The sequence below is a fragment of the Callospermophilus lateralis genome, chromosome 16 (assembly GCF_048772815.1).
Source record: "Callospermophilus lateralis isolate mCalLat2 chromosome 16, mCalLat2.hap1, whole genome shotgun sequence".
Lineage (NCBI taxonomy): Eukaryota > Metazoa > Chordata > Mammalia > Rodentia > Sciuridae > Callospermophilus > Callospermophilus lateralis.
In genome coordinates, this window is record NC_135320.1 from 45,463,696 (window position 1) to 45,489,569 (window position 25,874).

Consider the following 25,874-nt stretch of genomic DNA (forward strand, 5'->3'; position numbering starts at 1 on the left):
AGGGCCTGTTCAGTTCCTTTGCCCATTTATTGATCAGGTTATGTGTTTCATTGGTGTTAATTTTGTTGAGCTCTTTTGTATATCCTGGTGGTTATGCTGTATCTGAGGTGCAAGTTGCAAAGGTTTTCTCTCATTCTATAGGTTTTCTCTTCCTTTTCTTCATTATTCACTTGTTTGTGAAGAAGCTTTTCAGTTTGAAACTATTCCATTTATTGATTCTTGATTTTACTTCTTCTGCTTTAGGAATATTGTTGAGAAAATCAAATCCTAAACTGAAATAATAGAGAGTTGGGCTTACGTTTTCTTCTAGTAATTTCAGAGTCTCTGATATAATTCATAGCTCCATGATCCACTTTGAGTTGAGTTTTATACAGAGGAAGAGATGGGGGTTAAGTTTTATTCTGCTGCATATGAATTTCCAGTTTCCCCAGAACCATGAATTGAAGAGGCTATCTTTTTTCCAACGTATGTTTATGGCGCCTTTGTCTAGTATGAGCTAACTGTATTTATGTGGTTTTTTCCTCTTTGTATTTTATTCTGTTCCATTTGTCTTCATGTCTCTTTTGGTGCCGATACCATGGTCTTTTTATTATCATAACTCTGTAGTATATTTTAATATCTGGTATTGTGATGGCTCTTGCTTGCTTCACTGTTCAAAATAACGATGGCTTTGGCTATTCTGGCCTCTTTTATTTTTCCAAATGAATTTCATGGTTGCTTTTTTTTTTTATTCCTATGAAGAATGTCATTGTAATTTTAAGAGGAATCTCTATAGTGATTTTGGTAGTATGACAATTTTGACAGTATTAATTCTGCCTATCCAAGAATTTCTTTTCTTTAGTGTTATGTAAGTTTTTTTGGTAGAGTTCTTTTCCCTCTTTTGTTATGTTGATTCCCATATATTTTATATTTTGAAGCTATTGTGAATGGGATAATTTTTCTAATTTCTCTTTTCGTTGATTCATCATTGGTATATAGGGACACAATTGATTTGTGGGTGTTAATTTTATATCTTGCTACTTTATTGAATTCATTTATAAGTTCTTTTAAATACAGAACCATATCATTGGCAAATAGGGATAGTATGAGCTCTTCTTTTCCCATTAGGTTCCCTTTAATTTATTTATTTTGTCTAATTGCTCTGGCCTAGGGTTTTAAAGACTATGTTGAGTAGAAGTGGTGAAAGAGAGTATCCCTGTTTTGTTCTAGATTTTAGAGGGAATGCTTTCAGTTTTTCTCCATCGGCTTAACATAGATAGCATTTAAAATGTGAGGAATATTTCTTCTATCTCTCGTTTTCTAGTGTTTTGAGCATGAATAGATGATGCATTTTTTTCAAATGCCTTTTCTGAATCTTTTGAGATAATCATGTGATTCTTATCTTTATATTTATTGATACGAAGAATTACATTTATTGATTTCCATATGTTGATCCAACCTTGCATCCCTGGTATGAAACCCACTTGATCATGGTGTACTATCTTTTTAATATGTTATTGTATGTAATTTGACAATATTTTATTAAGAATTTTGCATCTATGTTCATCAGGTTTATTGGTCTGAAGTTTCCTTTTCTTGGTGTGTCTTTGTCTGGTTTTCATATCAAGGTGATACTAACTTCATAGAATGAGTTTAGAAGGGTTTCCTTCATTTTATGTATTTTTTCAATTTCATGGAATAATTTGAGGAGTATTGGTGTAAGTTCTTCTTTGAAGGTCTTCTGATAGAATTTGGCTGAGAATCCATCTTATCCTAGGCTTTTCTTTATTGGTAGGATTTTGATGGTGTCTTCATATCATTGCTTGTAATCTATCTGTTTAAATTTTCTATGTCCTCCTGACTTTTTTTTAGGTAAGTCATACATCTCTAGAAATTTCTTGTTATCTTCAAGATTTTCTATTTTATTGAAGCACATATTTTCAAAATAGTTTCTGATTATTATCTATATTTCAGTCTTGTCTGTAGTGATGTTTCCTTTGTTATCACCAATTTTAGTAATTTGACATTTCTCTCTTCATTAGATTGGCTAAGACTTTTATCAATTTTATTAATTTTTTGAAAGATCCAACTTTTTGTTTTGTTGATATTTTGATTTTTTTTGGTTCCAATTTTATCTCTGATTTTAATTATTTTTTTCTTCTACTGCTTTTAGTGCTGTTTTTGTTCTTTTTTTCCAGAGCTTTGAGATGTAAAGGAGGTTATTTATTTGATGACACTCTATTCTTTCAATGAATGTGCTCCATGCTATAAATGTTACTCTTATCACCTCCTTCATATTATCCTAGAGATTTTGATATGTTGTATTACTTTACTCTAATTATTATTTTTTATTTCATCTCTGATCTTCAGCTATTCATCGGCATATATTCAACAACATATATTTAGTCTACAGGTATCAGGGTAGCTTGTATTTTTTATTTCTAATTTTATTCTATTATAATCTAATAAAATTCATGATATTATCTCTGTTTTTTTATATTAGCTAAGAATTGTTTTGTGGCCTAAGGTATGTTCTATTGTAGAGAAGGAGCTGTATGGCAATGAGAAGAAAGTATATTCAGTCTCTGATGATAAGAAATAGTCTATATATGTTAAGTCTAAATTATTAATTGTAATTTTGAGTTCCATAGCTTCATTATTTCGTTATTGTTTGGAATATCTATGAGTGATGAGAGGGGCATGTTAAAGTCATCCTATTATTGTGTTGAGATCTACGTGATTCTTGAAATTTTGAAGGGTTTCTTTCATATACAGATATGCTCCATTATTTGGGGCTTCAGTGTTTATGATTGAATGTTTTATTATGTATAATTCCCTTAAACAGTTTGAAGAGGCCTTTTTTTGTCCCTTACATGTGAATAGTAAGGTTTTTTTTCCCCATCCTTTTACCTTGAGTCTGTTGATGTCTTTGCCATGAGGTGAGTCCTTTGTTGACCTCATCTTGTTAGGTCTTGTTTTATAATCCAATCTTACAGTCTATGTCTTTTGATTGTTGAATTTAGGCCATTTATATTCAATGTTATTATTGGAATATGATTTTTATTCCTTGTAATTTTGATTTATTTCTGGTTTTTAATTTGAATTAGTTTCTTCTTTGATCAACTAGTCTTCTAGTGTAGTTCTTCCATTTGCTGATTTTCAGATTTTTCTTCATTTCCTCTTCATGAAATATTTTATTGACTATGTTCCATAGTATAGACTTTTTAATTGTGAATTCTTTTAAATTTTGTTTATCACAGAAGGTTTTATATTTCATCATAAATTCTGAAGCTTAATTTTGCAGGATATAGTATTCTTAGTTTGCATCCATTTTCTTTCAGTTTGGTATACCGTATTCTCAAACTTCCTAGCTTTAAAAAGTCTGGACTGAGAAATCACCTGAGATTGGTTTCTCTCTAAATGTGACCTGGCATTTTTCTTTGGCATCCTTTAAATTTCTATCCTTATTCAGTATGATAGGAATTTTCATAATAATATGCCTTGGTGTGGATCTATTTTAATTTTGTATAAGGGGTTCCTGTCTGCTTCCTTTTTTTTTGATGTTTTACTTCATTCTTAAGGTTGGGAGAATTTTCAGATATTATTTCATTGAGAACAGTATGCAGTCCTTTGTTTTATATCTCTGAGCCTTCATCTATCTATTGTTTGTGAGTCTATCCATCTAACAATTGATCTTCAGGCAGCAGAGTTTCTACTCTGTGGATTTATTGTGTCCCTGAAGGTTTTCTATACTTCACAGTTAGGGAGAGACTGTTCATAATAACAACCAATACAAACAATTTATATTGTTAAATCAAATAGTTCTTGCTATGAAATCTACAATGTAGATTGTCATAATAATCAGAAATGACATGATTAATATTGCCCATGGTAAAAACAGTAAGTTTACAAAAGAGTTTACAATTTCAAATGATGAACAGGTAGAGAACAGAATGTGAGGTATAATGTGATGATAATAAGGGAGGAGGAGAGGAAACAGAAGTAAGAAATTAAAGGAAGAGTGAAAAGGAAATCAATAGAGATTGGCTATTAGTAGAGGAAAAGGGAAAGTGAGTTGAAGGGAATGAGATAAGTGGGAAAATAAATGTATTAAATAAAAATTTAAAAATAGAAATAAAAAATAAATGAAAAGAAGAACAAAATTTATATATACTAATCAAATATTCTAGTCCTCAAAAACTGATCCATGAAAAAATAACTGCCTTCAAAAAATGCTAGAAATGAGAAAAAATAAACAGATATGAATATGTTTAATAATCCAGTTAAAGATAGACTTCATTAAGAGGAAAGAAGGGATGGAGGTAGAAAAGGGTATGCAGATTCAAGAGGTAAATAGGGCAAGTGCAGAAATAACTTAGGAGATGTTTGTGAGAGAGGAGAAGAAAAATATAGTAAGTAAAAGATTTACATAAAGAGTATAAGAGAGAACAATAGAATTCAGCTGCTAGCAAGAAATAGAGAGAAAATAGAAACAAAGGGAAACAGAGTTGTGAAAGAGATAATAGAAAATAAATCCAAAATATACTAATCAAAAACCCTAACCCTCAAAAAACAGAGCATGGAAAAATAACTACCTTCAAAGAATACTAAAAATGAAAAAGCAGAAACCAATAAGTATGTGTACAAATGTATAAATGTCCATGGTGTATCAATCAGCACACATTCATCAACAAAACAAACAAATACAAAAACAAAATAACAGACTAGTCAATGAGAGTATATGCATGCCTTCTGTGCTAAACTGTTTTTCTGCTTCTCAGCTTCCCTTCTCAGGGTGATGGTGTGAGCAGTGTTAGGCTTCACTTCCAGGATATAGTTGCCTTTGAGTTCTAAGAGATGAGTTTCTGCAAGTGAAGTTCCCAGGGACAGGGCGTAGCTCTGCTATTGTCCCAGATGTTTCATTTCTTGGAAAGTTATCAGGCATTGATGAATCAATGCACTCCTAGGACTGTACCCCACTACTCTGACCAGGGCACCACTCATGAGAAGGGGGAGTTGGTTCTTCACTGTTTCTGTTGTTCAGGGATACTGCCCTTTTGTGGCCTCTCAAGGACTGTTTCTGAGCACTGAACTTAGTCACTCCACCCATTCAGATTCTCCCTGTTCTGCTGGTCCTGTGCTCTGGCTGATTCAAGGGAGATGGGCGAGGAGGAGGCCTTCTCCAGCCTCTCTAACCTGTACTACCCCCAGGCAAAATGGTCTCCATGCCAGAAATTCTCCAGATCAGAGATTCTCCTGATTTGCTAAGCTCAGTTTAGATCTTGCAGTTGGCATCCTGTGGATTCCATCCTGGAACTCACAGATCTAAGTTCCTGGTGTGAGTTGGTGCAGTTGTCCCACTGATGTACCAATATATTTCCAGGTTGGGCTCCCCTTGCACAGTAGGGAGACCTGGGTCAGTTTCAGGCACCAGTTAGTTTAATGAGCCAAACAGCCTCTGGGTTGGCCCAGAGAAGGCTGCCCCTGTGATACTGGAATTTCCCCATGACAAGGCTTTCCCAGCACTTTTCAGTCTTTTCTGACTTTGCGTGTTGATTTTCCCCACTCTCACCAGGAGCTGAGCTCCAATTCTATTTCTTATCGTTCTCTGATTTACCCCAAATTTCCCAGTCTTCAAGGCTCTCTGTCCAATATTGATTTCTGTCCTGTATCAGTAGAGGTACAGACAGACCTGTTTTAAAGGCATCCACTCAATCTTACTGTGATAGCTTTTACCACACAGACCATGAATCCAGTGTGGGCATTCTGCTAATTCCCAAGTATTCATTCAAACTTCACATCTGGGGAACATGGAAATTGACATAGAATATGTCTGTGAACCCTGCAGAGTCACTCTGAAGTAGAGCAGGACCACAGCTCTATAATTTATGCATTCTGCATGTTTCTTCATTGAAACAGGTGCCTTTCATGACATTTTATATACCAAGGTTTTAATGTCATGATTTCAAATTTCAGGGCTCTATTTCTTTCCAATCAAATGGATAAGAAGTATTCTAGATGGTAAAAAAAAAATGGATCTACATTGAACAATGTCTAATATTAAACTAATAAACTTCAAACTTTTAACCTGGTCATTGTTTTTGTTTTATCAATTTAGCTCATTAACTGAGAAGATAAAACGTAATAGATTTCACCAGTTTCACATGATATTTTAGCAGGTGTAATATCAGTGCCTTGATTATTCTTATAAAATTTGTATCTCAAATAATAATAATAAGCTTATTTGGTTCCCACACTCCTGCTCTTGTATATATTGAGCCAATAATCTACATCTCTTACAGATCTGGCCCTTTGTTTCAGAGAATTGATATGCATGTCTCCAAGTAGCTGTACAAGTCAAAACACACACACACACACACACACACACACACACACACACACGAACTCTATTTTCTGACTACATTTTGATGGAACCAGGGGACCATTCAAATGAAACATTTAAAAATTATTCTTGTTTTTAACAAAGGATATAAAAATGTTGTTACAAGAACAAGGAAGACTGTACATGATGAAGTAGGAGCTGTCCTGACAGTGAGATCTGGGGCATTCAGAGGAATAGCAAGTTCAGTGTGGCTTAGAAAGTCCAGAGGAATGTTCAGAAATGAAGGAACTGAATTATGTAACTAAGAAGGAGTTTGTAGATTAGTGAAGAATAGAGGCACTGTACCCTTGTTTTATAGAATTCCATATAACGTTGCACATAATAAAGGAGCTGCTAGCTACTTTTGTTCCCTGCCCACATTGTGTGGCCTTACATGGTTTCTAATAAAGCACCACTTTTAAGAGCACAGGTAATGGAGTCAGAGCACATTTTATAGCTCTGGAAACATGAGCAATTTAGACTCTAGGCTTCAGGTTGCTTATCCATAAAAACTGAACTAATAATATTACTTACCTTGTAAATCATGGTTTTAGAGATTATATAAAGCACTGAGAATGTGCAAGACCCTGGATTTGATCTCCAGCACACATCACATCAAAAAAGAAAAGAAAAGTCAGGGGAGTAATACCTAATATACTGTGGAAGTTCAGTTTTTACCTACAGCTGTTGTTGTTCATATGGTGCTTTTGTTATTCATTCCTTCTCTTTTTCCAAGTTTCATTTTCCAGACTCTCATATATCTTGCCGATGCACGGCAATAACCTCTTCTACTTATGTATAATTTACAAACTTCTTCCATTCATCTCCCACATTGTCACTAGTGTGACGTTTGTAAAAGTCAAATGCGTAAGATGTTTCAGTCATTTTTAGTCACTTATAAAATTCAAATTCCTCTGCCATGGCTTCCAGGGTCCTTCATGAATGTGCTCAGCTCCCTAGTACAACCTTTGGACTAGTTATGATGAATGACTTGTAGTTCACTGCAAGTTTCTATCATCTCCATGTCTTTATATATTTTGTCCTTTGAACCCAGAATGGCAGGCTCTTGTGAGGTTTCTCAACAGTCTCTTAAAACTGACGAAGCTTCACTTGCTCTTTGAAACCTTCCCTCACTTTCTCTGGTGCTCTGATACAAATTGTTTATGCCTGTAGACAGTCCTGTTAGCTTCCCTCGCATGACCTATTTTGATTTAGATTTTCAGATTTTGTTTTGCTTTCATTCAATGGTATGTGCACTGAAGTTAGTCTGTGTATTACTCTTCCTTTCCCATGTGTACATAGGTATAGTGACGGGCATAGATAGAGAAGTCACCTAAAATAAAGCATGTACAACAGGGTAAGTAAAAAAAAGAACAAGTGAGTTGACAGAAATACCTCAAGTAGAAAAGCAATGTGGTCAGGGAGAAATAGGACAGATAGTGAGGAAATCCTCTAGCCCACTGGCCTGTTAAAGGTCACTTAGGCAGTTGCAGGCAAGTTTGTAATTTGTTTCTAGATCTTACTGGAAGAGTTCCTTTTATTGAGAGCATAGCAAAGAACTATACTAGCCCCTTGAAGAAAGCACTAACTCCATAAATTTTAGGAATTCTAATATGGCAGTTTGAATTGTACTTTAGTTAGTGTCTTTTAATTACTGTTATTTTAAGGAAATTTAATGTCATAGTCACAGAAAAAAAACCTTTATAAAATGTTGAACAACTTTAACATATCCATGTCAGAGACAATAGACTTTCCTGCATATTTAATTACTTTGCTGTACATCAAGGGATATGCTTTTCATTAAACCTTTTCTGTCATTCCAAAAAAAAAAAAGCCTAAATAACATTTACATTAAAAATAAACACCATAACCTGTAATATTCAATATGGATAGAAGGTTCAGTAAAACAATTATTGTGTTTGTTGGTAACTTACATATAGTAAAAAAATGATTATTATTTAAAAACAATAATCAAATCCTCTCTTTTAGGTTCCATTGATTTTTATGCTTGAATATGAAAAGGACAATGCTGTGTTTTAAGAAACAGTAGATAAATTTGATTTATATGTGAAGAATTAATTTTGGCTGCTGTGGGAAGAACAAAGTGGATTTGATAAAGTGGCGCAGAAGGGTAAAGAGGGGAAATAATGAGAGGCTCTGGTAATAGTCTACTTGGAAAACACTGTTTCCTTGAACACTGTTTCTCTACTGAGCATATACAGAAGTCAGTGAGTTGGGGATATATTTTTCATGTAAAGTTGTATGGATTGGACATGAAGGGTGAAAGAGAGAATTCAATGACTATTTTGAACAGAGAACATTTCTGGATGCCAATATAACTTATTGGAATTGGTAAGACTGACATTGAAAAAGATTTAGGAAGAAAAAATGAAGTTCAAATTTGGATGTGCTAAGTTAGAGATTTGTAGATGCCAATTATATACTCAAATAAGTTGACAATCTGAAAAGTGAGTCTGAGAGTTTAGGAGTTTCATGGTGTTGACTGTCTAGAAAGTCACAGGCATATTGGTGCTAAATTATACCAACAAAATTAGCCTGTTCTTAGGTAATAATAATATTGTTGGAAAACAAGAAAATCTCTTTTACACCAAGAGATTATCATTTCGTTTAGATTACTATATCTTCCCAACTGCTTCAATCGTTTAGTCTGTAGTCTGTATTGATTTCTGAAAACATATTAAAACTTTCCACTATTCTCCTTGCTTTTGAGGATACATTTCAAGCTGCTTAATTTAACACACAAGGTTCAGCCCTCTTCATTATCTCCTGCATCCCATTTGCCTTTTTAATCTTCCCTCTTCTCTTAATTGTAAACACACATATACCATTCCAGCCATATCAATTTTCTTACCTACATGCACATGCTTCTCCTTCACATCATTAAACGTTTTTTAACCGATTGCAAAAAAACTTGCATAACAACAGTCAAGATTACTGCTGACATCTTAGCCTGAGATAAACACAACTCTGCTATACTGAATAGTTCCCTATTCTTTTATCTATAAGTATTTTGTAAATGATTTAACTTCAAGTTAACTATTATGTATTGGGTAACACAATGGACACTTTTAATGTAATTTAATTTTTATAAAAAAACTTCAGAAATAAAGATAGGTAGTTAACACCTGGACCTGTTATCAAGGTATTGGCACTTTTATGAGGGAAACTCACATGAAACTCAGGTTAATTCTTGTGACAAAATGAAATATATGCAAAAGGCTGTGAGGAAAAAACTATGAGAATTGAAATGAGAATTTCATCAGAGTAGAAAGGTCATTCCAGACTAAGGAACAACATACAGAAAGACACAGAAGTAGGGAAATGGTGTCATAAATATTGCTTAGGAAGTAGGTTTTCTCATTTTTTTTGTATTGAAAATTGGATTTTTAATTATTTTTTATTTATATAGGACAGTGGAATGTATTACAAAGATTTTCTTCTTATTTTAAAGAACCATGTTTAGCAAGTAAATTATTTTATAGGCCATGGAAAGTCATTGAAGGATTTTGTGCAGGAGAGTAACATGAGAAAAAATGCCTACCTACATTAAAAAGTTAACTCTGACTGGTGTGAATTATGTAGCTTAGCTGAGAGAGGCTGGGGACAGGAAAATTAAGGGAAATGATCGATGCTGAAGGTAATAATGGTCTGATTCAGGGCAGTGGAAAGACCAAAGTCAGAGGAGGCAAAGTGTTCAAGAAGTTACCTCATACTAAGTTGGGGATGAGTAAAACTAACCAAGAGTTCTGTCTCTAAAATATTTTCTGGAATTTGGGGGAATTTTTATAACAATTTCAACTAATCAAACACTTTATAATTTATCTACAATTCATGTAGTGATATTGGAAAGACCATTACAAATTCTGCCAAACTAAAATGATTAACATTTGTATTTAATAGAAAGTTAAGAGTAACTAAATCAAAGAATAGACAATATTTGTTGACCTTTTATAAAATGTTATGACAAATTAATTTAACATTTAACAGTCTTTCAATATACAATTAGACATATAAATCCTAATGTCTCTATTTAATTAAATTCTGTGTGCAACTAAAATTGCTTATTAGATCTGTTTTTATTTATTAAGTGAAAGTATTAAAAATAATATAAGTGTGCCTAAATATGTGCTGAATACCTACAACTACATATGAAATTCATTTTAGAAATTCTGGCACTATATGACTATGTGTATATGTGCATGTACTTATCTAATGTTTTGTTCAGTTAGTGAGATGAAAGACCTACTTTTTATATGCTTTTATAAAATGTACTTATCTTTTAACATTGTTACCTATTAATTTTAAGGTCAAATAAAACAACTAAGTCATCAAAAAAAAAATTCAAACTCCTAGGCTCCTTTGCCTAATGTTTTTGTAATTCAAATAGCTTACCTGAGCCCTATATTATTCTGTTGATGTAGATTTCTTAGCCCATTACTTATCTCTTCTGTTGTAGCCTGTTTGGGTCGCTGCAACAAGAACACCATAAACTGGACGGCTTATCAGTAACAGAAATTCATTTCTCAAAGTTCTGGAGTCTGAGAACTCTTATCGTTTAGGCCCTGGCAGATTTGGCATCTGAGGGCCTGTTTTCTTATTCATAGACGGTGCCTTCTCACTGTATCCTCATATGGTGAAAGGTGAACCACTTCCTTGGGCCCATTTTATAAGGACACTAATCCTAGCTAAGAAGACTCTACCCTCATTCCTGATTCATTTCCCGAAATTTCTACCTCATAATAGAAGTCCTTGGGGATTATGATTTCAGCATGAGTTATGGGAAGATGTGCATTTAGTCCAAAGCATACACAGAAGCTTCATCTAATCTGATTTCTAGTTCCATTTTGCTTATTCTAAACTTCCATACAGATGGAATCCAGCATATGTATTTCTGTTCGACTTTTTTAATCAGTCTACTTTATAATTTGCACACATTTTTCAGATATTATTAGATATTTTATTTAATTGTTGAAAAGTACTTAATTGTATGAATATACTATAAGATATTTGTCCATTATTTTATTTATAGACAATTTAGTATTTCCTAAACAGCATTCATGTGCACAACTTTTTATGACAAATGTTTTTATTTATCTTGAAAAAAATACCTAGAAATGAAGTCATTGGGTTTTAGGTTTGAATCCTGGTTCAGCTACGTACCAACCATTTAATCTTGTATATATTCCTAAACTTTTAAAAAATTATATTTCCTTATTTTAAATATAGATACAATAGTACTAATAATATTCTACTTATAGAGCTGCTTTGATGATTAAAAATGCCTTATCAAAGTGCTTACCAAAAATAAGAGCTTTATAAATATTACATTTGTTTTTATTAGTGATAGCTGTAAATTACCAAATAAAATTTATAGGCTGCAATTAACAACTAAATTTAAAGAAAACAGTAGAAAATAAATGTAGAAAAGCACTTGAAAAATTCAATATTCCTTCATTATTAAAACTCTCAAGAAATCAGATATACCAAGAATGTACTTCAACATAAAAACCATGTCAATTTTGCCACATCTATTCAACATAGTATTGGAAGTCCCAGCCAGAACAATTAGATAAGATGCAATTGGGGTAATTGGGAAGAAATATGATTTTATATATAGAACCCGAAAGACTCTATCAAAAATCTGTTTGAGCTGATAAATGAATTTTACTAAATTTGTAAGACAAAATAAACAGGAAAAAATCAGTAGAGATTCTGAATTCTAACAACAAACTATATGGGTAAGAAATCAAGAAAATATTTCCATTTACAAAAACTACTAAAAATAAAAATTAAAAAAACAGTAAATTTAATAGGAAAACTATGATACATTGGTGAAAGAAATAGAAAATGACACACATAAATGAAAGATGGAAAGAGTCTGTGTTCATACATTGAAAGAATTGATGCTATTAAATGTTCATAGTACTCCAGATGATCTGCAAATTAAATGTAATCTCTACCAAAATTCTTTTTTGTTATCTTTTATTGATTTTACTTTTTTAAATACATGACAGCAGTGGAATGCATTACAATTCTTATTACACATATAGAGCACATTTTTTCATGTCTCTGTATATAAAATATGTTCAGACCAGTATATGCCTTTACATGTACTTTTTTTTGCATTACAATTCTTTATACACATATATGCCACAATTTTTCATATCTCTGTTTGTATATAAAGTATGTTGACACCCAATTCAAGTCTTCATACATGTACTTTGTATAATGATGTCCCACCAACCTTGCTAATCCCCTGCCCCCTCCTTTTCCCTCCCACCTCTCTTCCCTATCCAGAATTAATCTAATTCTCCCAAGCTCTCCCTCCCTACCCCGCTATGAGTCAACCTCCTTATATCAGAAAAAACACTTGGCATTTGTTTTTTTGGGGATTGGCTAACTTCACTTCGCATCATCTTCTCCAATGCCATCCATTTACCTGCAAATGCCATGAATTTGTTCTTTTTAATGCTGAGTAAAATTCCATTGTGTGTATATGCCACATTTTTTTTCATTCATTCATCCACTGAAGGACATCTAGGTTGGCTCCACAGTTTAGCTTTGTGAATTGTGCCGCTATAAACATTGATATGGTTGTGTCCCTGTAGTATGCTGTTTTTAAGTCCTTTGGGTATAGACTGATGAGTGGGATAGCTGGGTCAAATGGTGGTTTCATTCCCAGATTTCCAAGGAATCTCCATTCTGCTTTCCAAATTGGCTGCACCAATTTGCAGTCTCACCAGCAATGTATGAGTGTACCTTTTTTCACACATCCTCGCCAATACTTATTGTTGATTGTCTTCATAATAGCTGCTATTCTGACTGGAGTGAGGTGATATCTTAGAGTAGTTTTGATTTGCATTTCTCTGATTGCTAGAGATGATGAACATTTTTTCATACACTTATTGATTATTGTATATCCTCTTCTGAGAAGTGTCTGATCAGGTCTTTGGTTAATTTGTTGATTGGGCTATTTGTTTTTAAGATTCTAATGACATTTTTCACAGGAAAACGAAAAGAAAATAGTCTTAAGATTTGTATGGAACTTAAAGAGTCTAAATAACCAAAGCAATCTTGATCAAAATGAACAAAACTTGAGGCATCATGCTAGCTGACTTCAAAATATACTACAAAAGTATAATAATCAAGGAGCATGGTACTGGCATATAAAACAGACCCATAGATTAGTGCAACAAAATGTATCAGAAATAAATTTATGCATTATATTGATGTTCAAAAGAGAAACCTTGCCAAGAACAAATAATGGGGAAAGGACTGTCTCTTAAATAAACAGTACTGGGAAAAGTAGACATCCATGTGCAAAAAAAAAAAAAAAAAAGTTGGACTCATTTCACACCATATTCAAAATCATTTCAAAATGGATTAAATACTTATGAAAAGCCTGGAAACTCTAAAATCCCTAGAATTTAGTGAAACCGATTTGTTCATACATATATTATGTATGTATATTTTGTTGGTTTAGGGTGGAAATATTTTGTTCAAGTTGATCACTGAACAATGCAATACAGTGCTAAATACAAAATATTCCTAAATTGTGTTTTCAGCACAATCAATCTTTTCTAGATGGTATTTTGGATATCAGTATCTTACTCACACTGCCCAATGAAACATCTCAGGTTTCATCACATAGTTAGAAAATATTGCAATCATGGTGTAAGCAGGCTTTCATAAATGATTGTTCCCACTGGAGAAAGCATGCATCTTTTTATAAAGCAATCAAATAGCAATTTTATTATTAGATCTAGAATAAAACTAAATTAATTATTTCAATTGAGAACATATTCTAATTTAATTTTGGGATCAGGCAGACTATTGGATCTTCTGAAGAGTAAAGACAAAGTTATGTTTTATAAGAACAGGATTTGACCTGTAAGACAGTAAATTCCTTTGCCTCCTAAATTCTGATAATGGGTACTTCCTGGCTTCCTGTTTAGGCTGTTTTCTAAGTTCAGATCCCTTATTTTTTTTCCTTGCCTCTCTATACCCATTATCCCTCAAAGACTCATTTCAAATCTGATCTTCTATTAATCATCTCCATTTTTTCTCTCATCTATTCATACATTGTTTTTAATGGGTTCTCTCCTGCACTTAGATGTTGATCTCCCCTGACTCCTAACCCCTGGTGTCAAGGTGACTTCCTTGAAGTCAAAGCTCAGTATCAATAAAGTGTCTTAAAGTGTTCAATAAGAATAAATTAAATTAAATTCAGTTTAATTTAATTAGGGCTTTCAATATATCAAAGATGAACTGTGAAATGAGTTTTGATTTAACTAAATTGCAAGTGATAAAGAATTTAATCCACAGTGATTAAAAGACCCTGTTTCTATATACTACATTTATGTTATCTAAATTGGCTGTTTAAAATATATGTGTTTGTATAAATACTAGAATATTTTAAAGTTCATAACTAAAAATTTTGGAAGTTTTTGTTATAATGATGAAATAGGAATATAACATTTAACTGTTTCCGCAGTCATTAAAAATTTTAATAGAGATATTTTGTGATTATAGTTAAAACATGAAGATATTTCTCATTGATATATAGAATGGCCTTTTATTTTCACAGTTAAAATGTGGAATATAATTAAAAATGCACATTAAGTCATAGTCAATTTATAACTATTTGAAAATAAATTAAGGGAAAAGTAAAGAATTATACTGTATATAAGAAAATTTTACAACTGCTCTGTTATAAAAAAGCAATGAAATGGTGATGTTTATTGGTCTGTTTACTGATGCTTTTTTAAAAAATTATAAAATAAAAGGATTTCACATATAGATGTTAATTCATATATATTTTACTTCATAAGCAAAATAGAATTAAAGCATTCACATAATACTTTTCATATCTTTCCCAATATTTGTGTTAAAAGATGCTTTCTCATTTGATTCCTTGATTTATTTATGAAGAGATTCAAATGTCTTCAAGCTTGCTGTTGTCTATCTCACTGTTTTAAGTAGTGGATTTTCAGACCTTTGATAATTTCCAGTTTATGTAAGATTAAAACCCTGCTGAATTTGGAGGTTGGAAGATAAGAGTGGTTTCTGGTTTATGGGTGGCTGCCTATCTACTGTGAAATGGAAGTTTTGTATAATATTTTTTTTGTATAATATTGTTTGAGTTTTCACATTAGGGTACATTTATCATTATTGATATATCAAAAATTTTTTTAGTCGAATTTGTTGGTTTCTACTTTCCAGGCAACTTGAGTTTCTCTGCTACCATGATTTTATAAAATATATACACTTTTTCTATTTTTTATTGGCTCATATTAGTTATACAAAACATTGGGATTCATTTTGACTTCATTATAAATGCATGGAATGTAATTTGCCCTAATTCAATCCTCAGTACTTCCTCTTACACTCTCCTCCTCCCTCCTTTTGTTCTTTCCCTCTACTCATCTTTCTGCTACTTACTTACTGATAGATTTTTTTTTTTTAAATTAGTGTCTTGTGGATACATACATACATACACACAGACACACAGACTTACACACACACACAAAGTTTGGTCAGATTCATTCCATTATCTTTCCCATATCTCATCTCTCTTCACTACCTCTCAATCCCCTTACTCTGCTCCACTGATCTTCTGCTATTATGATGAAAATCCCCACTTTGTGTTTATCTCCTCTCTCTATCATTTTAAAAATTTAATTTAGACTAGCTTCCACATATCAGCAAAAGCAGTGTACCTCTAATTTCCTGGGACTAGCATATTTCACTTAGCATGAGAGTCACCAATTCCATTAATTTACCAGCAAATCCCATAATTTCATTCTCCTTTATTGCTCAGTAATACTTCATTGTGTATATGTACCCTATTTTCTTTATCTATTCATATGTTGAAGGGGTTCCTTTGTTAGTTTCATAGCTTGGCTCTTGTAAATTGTCATAAATATTAATGTTGTTACAAATATTAATGTAGTTGCATCCCTAGAGTGTGCTGGTTTTAGATCTTTTGGATACATACCAAAGAGTGGAATAGCTGGATCATATGGTGGTTCCAGTCCTGTTTTTTTTTTTTTTTTTTGAGGAATCTCCATATTGTTTCCCAGAATGGTTGCATTAATTTGTAATCCCATCAACAATATATGAGTGCACCTTTTTCTCCACTCCCTTGCCAGTGTTTATTAGTTGTGTTCTTCATAATCGACATTTTAATTGGAAAGAGATGAAATCTCAATGGGATTTTGATTTGCATTTCCCTCATTACTAGGGATGCTGAACATTTTTTCATTTATTTGTTCACCATTTGTATTTCTTCTTTTGAGAATTGTCTATTTAGTTTCTTTGCCCATTTATTGATTGGGCTATTTGTTTTTTCAGTGTTAAGTTTTTTTAATTGGTTGTGTATTCTTTGTATATTCTGTATTCTCAAATTCATTAATTTTGGCTCTGATAGTAATAATTTCCTGTGTTCTGCTTATTTTGGTTTTAGTTTGTTCATTTTCTAGGGTCTTGTGGTATAATGTCAGATTATTTATTTGGCATCTATTTTCTTGATGTATAAGCTTTCCTCTTAAAAGTGCCTTTATACTGTCCCCAAATTTTTGATATATCTGATGAATATTATCATTTTTTTCTAGGATTTTTAAAATTTTCCCTCATTTCTTTTTTATCCATTCATAATTCAGAAGTTTACTATTTAATCTCCAGATGTTGGAATGGTTCCTGTTTTTAATATTGTTGTTGATTTCTAATTTCACTCCATTGTGATTTGATAGGATGAAAGAAATTATCCCTACTTTTTGTATTTGCTAAGATTTGCTTTTTGACCTAAAATATGCTATATTTTTAAAAATCTTCCATTTGCTGCTGAAAGGAAAGTGAATTTAGTCATTCATGGATGAAATATTCAACGGACATCTGTTAGGTTCATTTAATTAATAATGTTTATTAGTTCAGAAGAGCCTTTACTTAATTTATGTGTGGTGAATGAGATGTATTAAAATCACCCACAATTATTGTATTGTGTTCCATTTGATTCTTAATATTGAGGGTTTTTTATGTACATATATGAACTATTGTTTGGGACATAAATATTTACATTCATTATGTCTTGTTGGATGATTCCCTTAAAAGTAACAAGTGACCTTCTTTGTCTCTTCTGATTAATTTTGATTTAAGTTCAACTTTATCTGATATTAGAATAACTACCCCTGCTTTCTTACAATCACAGTTGCATGGTATATCTTTTCCCATCCTTTGACCTTCAGTTTGTGAATGTCTTTGTATGGTAAACAACATATAGTTGGTCCTTGTTTTTAATCCAATCAGCCAATCTAAGTCTTTTGATTGAAGAATTTAGACCATTTACATTCAATGTTTTATAGAGGTGATTCTTTTGTGTCATTTTGATTTATTTCTAATGTTAAACAGACTTGATTCTCCTTTAATTGGCTATTCTTGTAGTACAATAAATTCCTATGTTGGTTTTCCTTTTTATTCTTTAATTTTTCTTCATGAGATAATTCGTTTAGTATGCTTTATAGAGTAGACTTATGGTTATGAATTCTTTCAGTTTATTTGTAATGGGAGACTTTTATTTTATAACCAAATCTGAAGGGAAATTTTGCTGGCAATAGTGATTTTGGGCACCCATTTTCTTTCATAGCTTGGCATATTTTAGTTCATGGCCTCCTGGCTTTCAGTGTCTAGGTTGTAAAATCAGTTGAAACCTGAATTGGATTACATCTACATGTGACTTGCTATTTTTCTCTTGCAGCTTTTAAAAATTATATCCACATTCTATGTATTAGGCATTTTCATTATCATGTGTCTTGGAGAAGATCTATTCTGATTCTATTTGGAATTCTGTATGCCTCTTGTATTTAAATTTCCATCTCATTCTCAAAATTTGGAAAATTTTCTATTATTATTTCATAGAAAAGAATCAATTTAGTTTGTATTTCAGAGCTTTCATCTAGGCCACTGATTCTTATATTTGGTCTCTTGATAATATCCCAGATTTCTTACTATTCTGTTCATGGTCTTTTAATATCTTTTATTTATGGTCAATTTATTTTCAAGATTATGTAATTTGTCTTCAAGTCCTGAAAATCTATCTTCAAAGTAGCCTAATCTATAAGTGATGCTTTCCATTAAATTTTTAGTTTTGTTTATTGAGTCTTTCAGTTCCAGGATTTTTATTTGGTTCTTTTCCAGGACTTCTATTTCTTTATTGAAGTGGGCTTTCACTTCCTACAAATTCTTTCTAATTTTACTTCTATATCTTCTTTTAACCCATTGAACAATTTAACTGTGAACTTTCTAAATTCTTTCTCTGACATTTCCTCCACTGTGTTCTCAATGCAGTCAGTTATTGAAGTGTTAAGGGCTATTTGGCTGATTCGTTCGCTTACTTTTTCACATTCCTTGTATGTCTACCCATCTATTACATTGGTTATCACTTTTTCTTTAAAATAAGGGACTATTTTGTAAGTTTTATTTTCTTAGGAGCCCTGGGTTGAGTGAATATCCAGGCATTAATACTTTTACTGTCTATGTGGCCTCTTCTGATACCATTGGTAGCATCCCTTTGAGAGAAGGCACTGAACCCTATTTACTATAATTTCTTCAAAGTCAAGTCATATGCTATTCAAACTTATGAAAAGCAAAACCTTGTTGATATTGTTCTCAACAGTTTGTCTAATTCAGGTATAAGTTTGTAGTAAAGTTCTGGAATAGGTTGGAAAATTAGTTATTAAAGTAAAATTGCTATAACATCATATGGGCATTGAAAGAGGGAAGAAAGAAAGATTAGATAAAAGGGAGAGAACAAGAAAAAAATAAAGAAAAAAACCCACACCATACACCACAGGGTAAAATAGAGAAAAAGATGAATAGAAGAATTTGAGCCAGTATCAGATAGTGTAAGAGAATAGGGGTAAGACGATCAACTAAACACCAGTTAAGAACACAAAGATAGATTCCAACTAATCATTAGAAGAAACACATTCTTTATACAGTTAGAAGAAATACATTCAAATAGGTTGAAGGAACAATGTTGCCTATTAGGGTAACAACTATTAATCAAGATTAAAAAATGATATATATGATCAAAGCTGATGTTAGAGTTATTTATAGTAAACCATGTCAAGGTGAAGAAAGTTCTTGTTGAATCTTGGTTTGGTTTCATTAGGAATTGAGATAGTTGGATGATGTTCATTATTCTCTGGCTTTGTATCCTTCCAAAGGTGCTGGAACAAAGGATCCACTCCCCTAGTTACTGTGGACCTCCAACCGTCTGGTTCTGATTTGGCAGCTCAAGGGCCTGTGACTATCTGCTTGGAGGGTGCAGTTTCATGTCTGCTAGTTGTTTCTGTTTTCTGCTGGAATTCAGGATACAGGGCTCTAGGCTGTTGGTATTATAGCTGTGGGTTGCTACATACTTGTGCATGCCTATATGGTTCTTTTCAAGGTAGCATAGAGCCTCATGCTGTTTATAAGCACAGATCTTGTGGTTTTGAGTTCTCTGAGTAATCTGTGGTGGAGAAGCGTTCCCTCTGCTGATGTGGCTCTCTAGAGTACTAATTACTGAATAGAGACTCAACTGATTTGCTGAGTTTTAGCTTCCACCATTCCAGGTTGTGAATGGTGGACTCTGCTTCTCTCTGCTGACTATGATTGAAGCAGTATCTCAACAGTGCCTAGATCTCAATTGCTGTCACAGGTGTGGCTGGGTGTCATTGTACTCTGCTGTTGTATTAATCAGGGTTCTCTAGAGGAACAGAATCAACAGGAAGTATAACTATAAAAAGAGGACTTATTAGGTTGGGTTATACAACCAGAAGCTGGGTAGTCCACAATGTCCATCTGCAGGCTGGAGAACTGGAAGAACCAGTCCAAGAGCCCCAGAACAAGAGAGATCAACAGTGTTACTCTAGTACGAGACCAAAGGCTTCTGGAGAATAACTGGCAGAGTTTGCTTTGGAAGAGTGAAGAATGAGTCCTATATCCTCAGTGATCCCAGCAGCAATCAAGAACCAGTTCAAGAAGAATTGAGGTTGCATCTGCTGCTGCTCCTTTGTTCTTCCAACTTTTATTCATCTAAGCCAACATCCTGTTGGATGGTTATCCACACTTAGGGAGGGTCTCCATTTCTGTTGGTTATCCCACATGCCAATCATTCCTTGATACACTTTCACTGACACACCCACAAGCCTCTTAATCCTGCGCATCTCTTAACCTAATCAAATTCAAATTAATCATTACAACTGTCTTGGACCCAGCCAAATTTCTACTTTGACTGACCTCCCAATGGGTATGATAACAAACTGGTGATCTTCCCTTTATCCTTCCTGGGACTCTGCTACCCTGACCTGGAGACAGACTCTACATGACAATGGATATCCTTGTAGCTTCCCATCAGAAAAGGCCCCACACAGACTTTATGGTTCTTTTATCATTATAGATATATCAAATTGTTTTGTAGTAAAATGTGTTGATTTCTACCTTCAAGGCATCTGGGTTTCACTGACACCATGATTTTATAAAAATATATTTCTGAAAAATATTTTGACCCATTCATTTATTGAATTTACTTTTATAATTGGAGCTTTTGAAGACACAAAATATATTTTCATGTTGTATATAATGTAACTGTAATTTTTCAATTGTACATCCTATTGATCCAATAGTATCACTGAATTTATAAATAATTTTAAATTAAATTTTAGATCTTTGAATTGGAAAGTATTTTATTAATTAAAGTAGAAATATTAGCTGCATAATTAATACATTTTTATATTAATACACATTTATTTGTCAGCTTAATGTGTCTAATCTAATTCTGAAAATTTTTGATTAAAATGATCCAAATGAGAATTAACTTTAATGAAACTATGCTCATTCTTTAAAAGGGCTTTAAATTATACACTTAAATTTGTTACTTTAAAAGTTTTCTTTTTTAACCTAAGTATTTTTGGAAAACTTATTTACTTGCATTTATTTTGGTAGTGTTTGATTTCCCATTAAAGACAGTGCTTATATAAAAAGTAATTATTATGAAATGCTCATCATATACTAGGTTCAGTTAGAGTCCAGTGGATTCTTGAACTGCTTCATTTGCAAGTTTTTAACACTTTTGTGCCTAATTCATCTTTATGAAATTTTCTAAGACTATTGTCTTTAAGATTGAAATTCTTTAAGGTTTTAAAATTTTTTTGGTGTTTTTATGCAAATTGCCTTGGGATTCTTTACTATTTTAGTTCTAAAATTTTTTTAACAAGTCCAAAATGATGAAAAATTGAGGAAAGAATGCTCTGTAATTTTATGTTGGAAAGCCTATAATTTTTATATTACTTATTTATGCCTTTTGACTTCCTAGGTTAATATTTCAGTTGTCTCTCCCATTGATCATTCTAGTAATGAAACACTTTTTTTTTTTTTTTTGCACTAGGGATTGAACTCAGGGCCCCTGAGCCACATCACCAGCCCTATATTGTATTTTACTTAGAGACAGGGTCTCACTGAGCTGAATTAGCACCTTGCTTTTGTTAAGGCTGGCTTTGAACTTGTGATCCTCCTGCCTCAGCCTTCTGAGCTGCTGGGATTACAGGCATGTACCACTGCATCTGGCTGGCTCTTTGGTTTTTGAAAATCCATAGTGGATGCTGCCAATAACTATCAGAATGTTTTTACGTCAGCCTAAGCATTGAGTGTAATGTATAACTTTTTTTTGTATTCAAGTAATTTGAATACAGAGTATGTCTTTTTTCTTCTCACAGCTGAAACCCATTTCATGAAATTAGGAAATCTGTTTAGAGAATTTGGCTTAATCTCTCTATCACTTAAGAGGGTTTTGAATATTCTAAATGCCTACCAATAATGGCTTAAATAATAAAGATAATAACTCACATAAAATCTGGAGGTAGAAGAATTGGGCATTGGTTAATTTAGAACCTGGACATATAGATTTCCCCATCTTTATATCTTGCCATTTGTAGAATATAGAATTTACTCCTGATATTTGCCCCTAAATTGTTGTCACTATTTCAGGCATGGAAGAGGGGAAGGCTTTTCATTATGTCTTCATTTTTTTTTTAAATCAGTGAAGTAAATGTTTTCATGAAGTTCACCTGTGGCAGACTTTCCATTGGCTACATTGACTTTTACATCCACCTTTCAACCCCAGATTGAGAGAAGTGAATGTGTTCATGATTATTAGCCTAGAATAATCAAATTTTGCTCATAAGAGCTTGCTCCATGATTTCTGGGCACTTGGTAGCCTGATCAAAAATTAGATTTCTTTTAGCAAGCAAAGGAGTAAAGAAGTGCCCTTATGTAGATGAATATGTTGCTGACACAAAATTCTTAGTTAACTTGACATTGTGCAAGACAACTTAATCATTCTGCAGATTGGCAATGCTCACTATAAAACAGGACCATTGAGAACAATGAGTGTAATTTCAGGTTCCTGATTCTTGTGGAATTAGTCTTCTTCATATTGTGAGTGTTGATTATGGCTGGTGCTATTGTAACATTTTTGTTACAAACTTGTATTGACTATTTCTACCCCCATTCAATTTATCATTTACTCTGTTCAAATGCTGTGGTACTGTTCAGTCACACAGCCATATATATGTTCCATCACATCTTTATCATAATATTCCTTAGTTGTTTAGTCATTTTAGAGCCACTGTGGTCAATAGGAAGTTTGGGGTAACACATTTCACCCTCTGATACTGGCTGACTCTCAGGCACCTATTTCTTACATTGAGAAGGCTTTTGTTTTTATCTTTTAAAAAAATGAAATATACTTCTGAGCAAATTTTCTAGGAAAAAAAAATCATATTTTTTGAAATAGTGAAGATAAATGTATTTAAAACCATCACTTTGGAATCTATCGTAATTAGTATATCTGATGGTAGACCTGTGTAATCAAACAATAGCTGATAATAACTTCAGTTTTTTGATAGAACAACAAATATATAGACATTTTAAATTGGATTAAGTCCCTGGTTACCTTTTTGACAAGATTAGATTTCCAGAACTACTTTATTATTGTGATATATATGGTTCAATTGTGGCTCAACATGTACTAGATCTTATAAAGAAAGAGAAAAGAATCTTTCCTTTTTATGTTTACATATATGAAAATAAAGTGTACATTTTCTTCCTATGTAAGTCTATGAAATGTGTTGACAAACATTATATGATAATTGACTTCCAATCTTTTTCATTGAGAGTTTTAACATTATTCTGAATCAATGTTTTCATTTCAATTATTGTTTTAACATGAAAAAAGGAGAATTTTACATATAGAATCTATAACCTTATTTAGTCAAAATAGCAATTTTTACTTAGAGAATAAAATACTAGAAATATATAATTTATTGTTTTTTATTCTTTTTAGATATACATGATAGTAAAGTGCATATATTTTGACATATATTATAGGTGCATGGAGTATAACCTTTCTAATGATTATCCATGATGTGGAGTTTCACTGTGGAGTATTCATACATGAACATAGGAAATTATGTCCAATTCAGTCCACAGTCTTTTCTATTCCTATCCTCCCTACCTTTCCTTCATTCCTCTTTATCTAAGGCATTGAAGTCTCTTTCTCTACCTCCTCTTAACCTTGTTGGGTTTTAGCATCCATACATCAGAGAGAACATTCAACCTTGGTTTGGGGGGGATTGTCTTATTTCACTTATCATGACAGTCTCCAGATCCATCCATTTACCAGCAAAAGTCATAGTCATTCAATATATGACTAATATTCCATTGTGTATATATACCACATTTTCTTTATTCATTCAGCTCTTGAAGGGCACTTAGGTTAGTTCTATAGTTTAGCTATTTTGAGTTGAGCCACTATAGACTTAATGTGGCTGTGTTAGGGTGGTATACTGATTTAACTCCTTTGGATACCAAGCAGTGGTATGACTGGGTCAAATAGTGGCTCCATCCCTAGTTTTCTGAGGAATCTCTATACTGTTTTCCAGAGTGGCTGTACTAATTTACTTTCCACCAGCAGTGTATGAGTGTACTCTTTTCCCTACATCCTCCACAACATTTATTGTTGTTTGTATTCTTGATTGTTTCCATTCTGACGAGAGTGAGATAGAATCTCAGTGTAGTTTTAATTTGAATTTCTCTAATGGCTAGACGCAGTGAACATTTTTCATATATTTGTTGACCATTCATATTTCTGGTTCTGTGAAGTTCCTCTTCAGCTCCTTTTCCCATTTACTGATCAGGTTATTTGTTTATTTTTGTGTGTGTTTTAAGTTTTTTGAGCTCTTCGTACAAACTGGACATTAATGCTCTGAATGCAAGTTGCAAAGATTTTCTCCCATTCTGTAGGCTTTCTCTTTCTTGATTGTTTACTTGGCTTTGAAGAAGCTTTTTAATTTGAAGCCATCCATTTATTGATTCTTGATTTTACTTCTTGTGCTTTAAGAGTCTTGTTGAGGATAATGAATTTTAAACTGAAATGATGGAGAGATGGGCCTACATTTTCTTCTAGTAATAGTAATACCTGGTCCACCCTCAGGGTGGGGTTGCTGGAACTTTTGGGAAATAAGATCCTATAGGCAGAGCTCCTGGAGGCAGTGTTTAGGCCTTCGTAGGCCTCAGGTTCTTCATTGAATGGTGAATGATCTGAAGGTTTCAAATCAGTGTACCTTCAGGGCCCAGCAGTTGCCAATCCAGGCTGGGAGACTGTACCCCAGGAATCTCTCCCCTAGGTTTGACTGGTATGGTGAAGGAGCCAATCCTTTGTCCCCTTGGCTTTCCATAGATACTATGTTTCCTGGTCTCTGGGGTTCAGTCTCTAAACTAAGTCACTCTTGCCCCAAATTCCTGGCCAGATATATCTCTCCCAACTGGTTCTATAAGCTGTCTGTCTCCAAGTGGAAGGAAGGAGCTGTGTGATTTTCCACTACCTGTATTCTCCTGTGTAAACACTTCTATGCATCTGATTTTCTTCTTGTCACTTAGGCATGCTCTATGTCTGTGCTCTGGCTTTGTCAGTCCTATAATTCAGAACCAACTTGGGTTTGCCAGGATCCGCTCCCCAGCTGCTGGTCCCAGCAGCATGTCTGCAAAATGTTCCTCCTCTGTGTTTTGCAGACATCCAGGAGACCTGCAGCTTCCTTCACACACAAGGATATTGTGCAGCATGCCTTTAAGTTAGTCTAGTAGTATCTTTGGTCTCTGGTTTCTCCACACCCAGACATGACCCAGTCCTCTTAATTTTCTTATCCCTCCACTTTGCTTGCAGGAGTACCACTCCAACTAGCACTGGTGGTGATGTTGGCGTGGGAGATTTCTTCCTTATTTTATTATACCCAACCTCCTGAGTCCCCAGTCTGCTTTGAATGTCCAGTATTAATTTCCAGTAATGTCCATTTTTTTCCACCCACCTTACTGAGTAGCTGCCTATCTGTTTTCTTGGTTTCAAGCCATGGAGATTCTAGGAAAGCAACCTGTATTCTGCCATCTTCAAGACCTC

At 33.3% G+C, this 25,874-nt stretch overlaps 1 protein-coding gene across 1 annotated transcript in view; it reads left to right on the plus strand.

The window, feature by feature from the left end:
• Positions 1 to 25,874, plus strand: part of Cnbd1 (cyclic nucleotide binding domain containing 1) — a 417,739-nt gene that overhangs the window by 238,797 nt on the left and 153,068 nt on the right. The window contains exon 6 of the mRNA XM_076835771.1: positions 375 to 388. Coding sequence (XP_076691886.1) covers positions 375 to 388 — 14 coding nt within the window. The remainder of the gene's footprint in view (positions 1 to 374; positions 389 to 25,874) is intronic.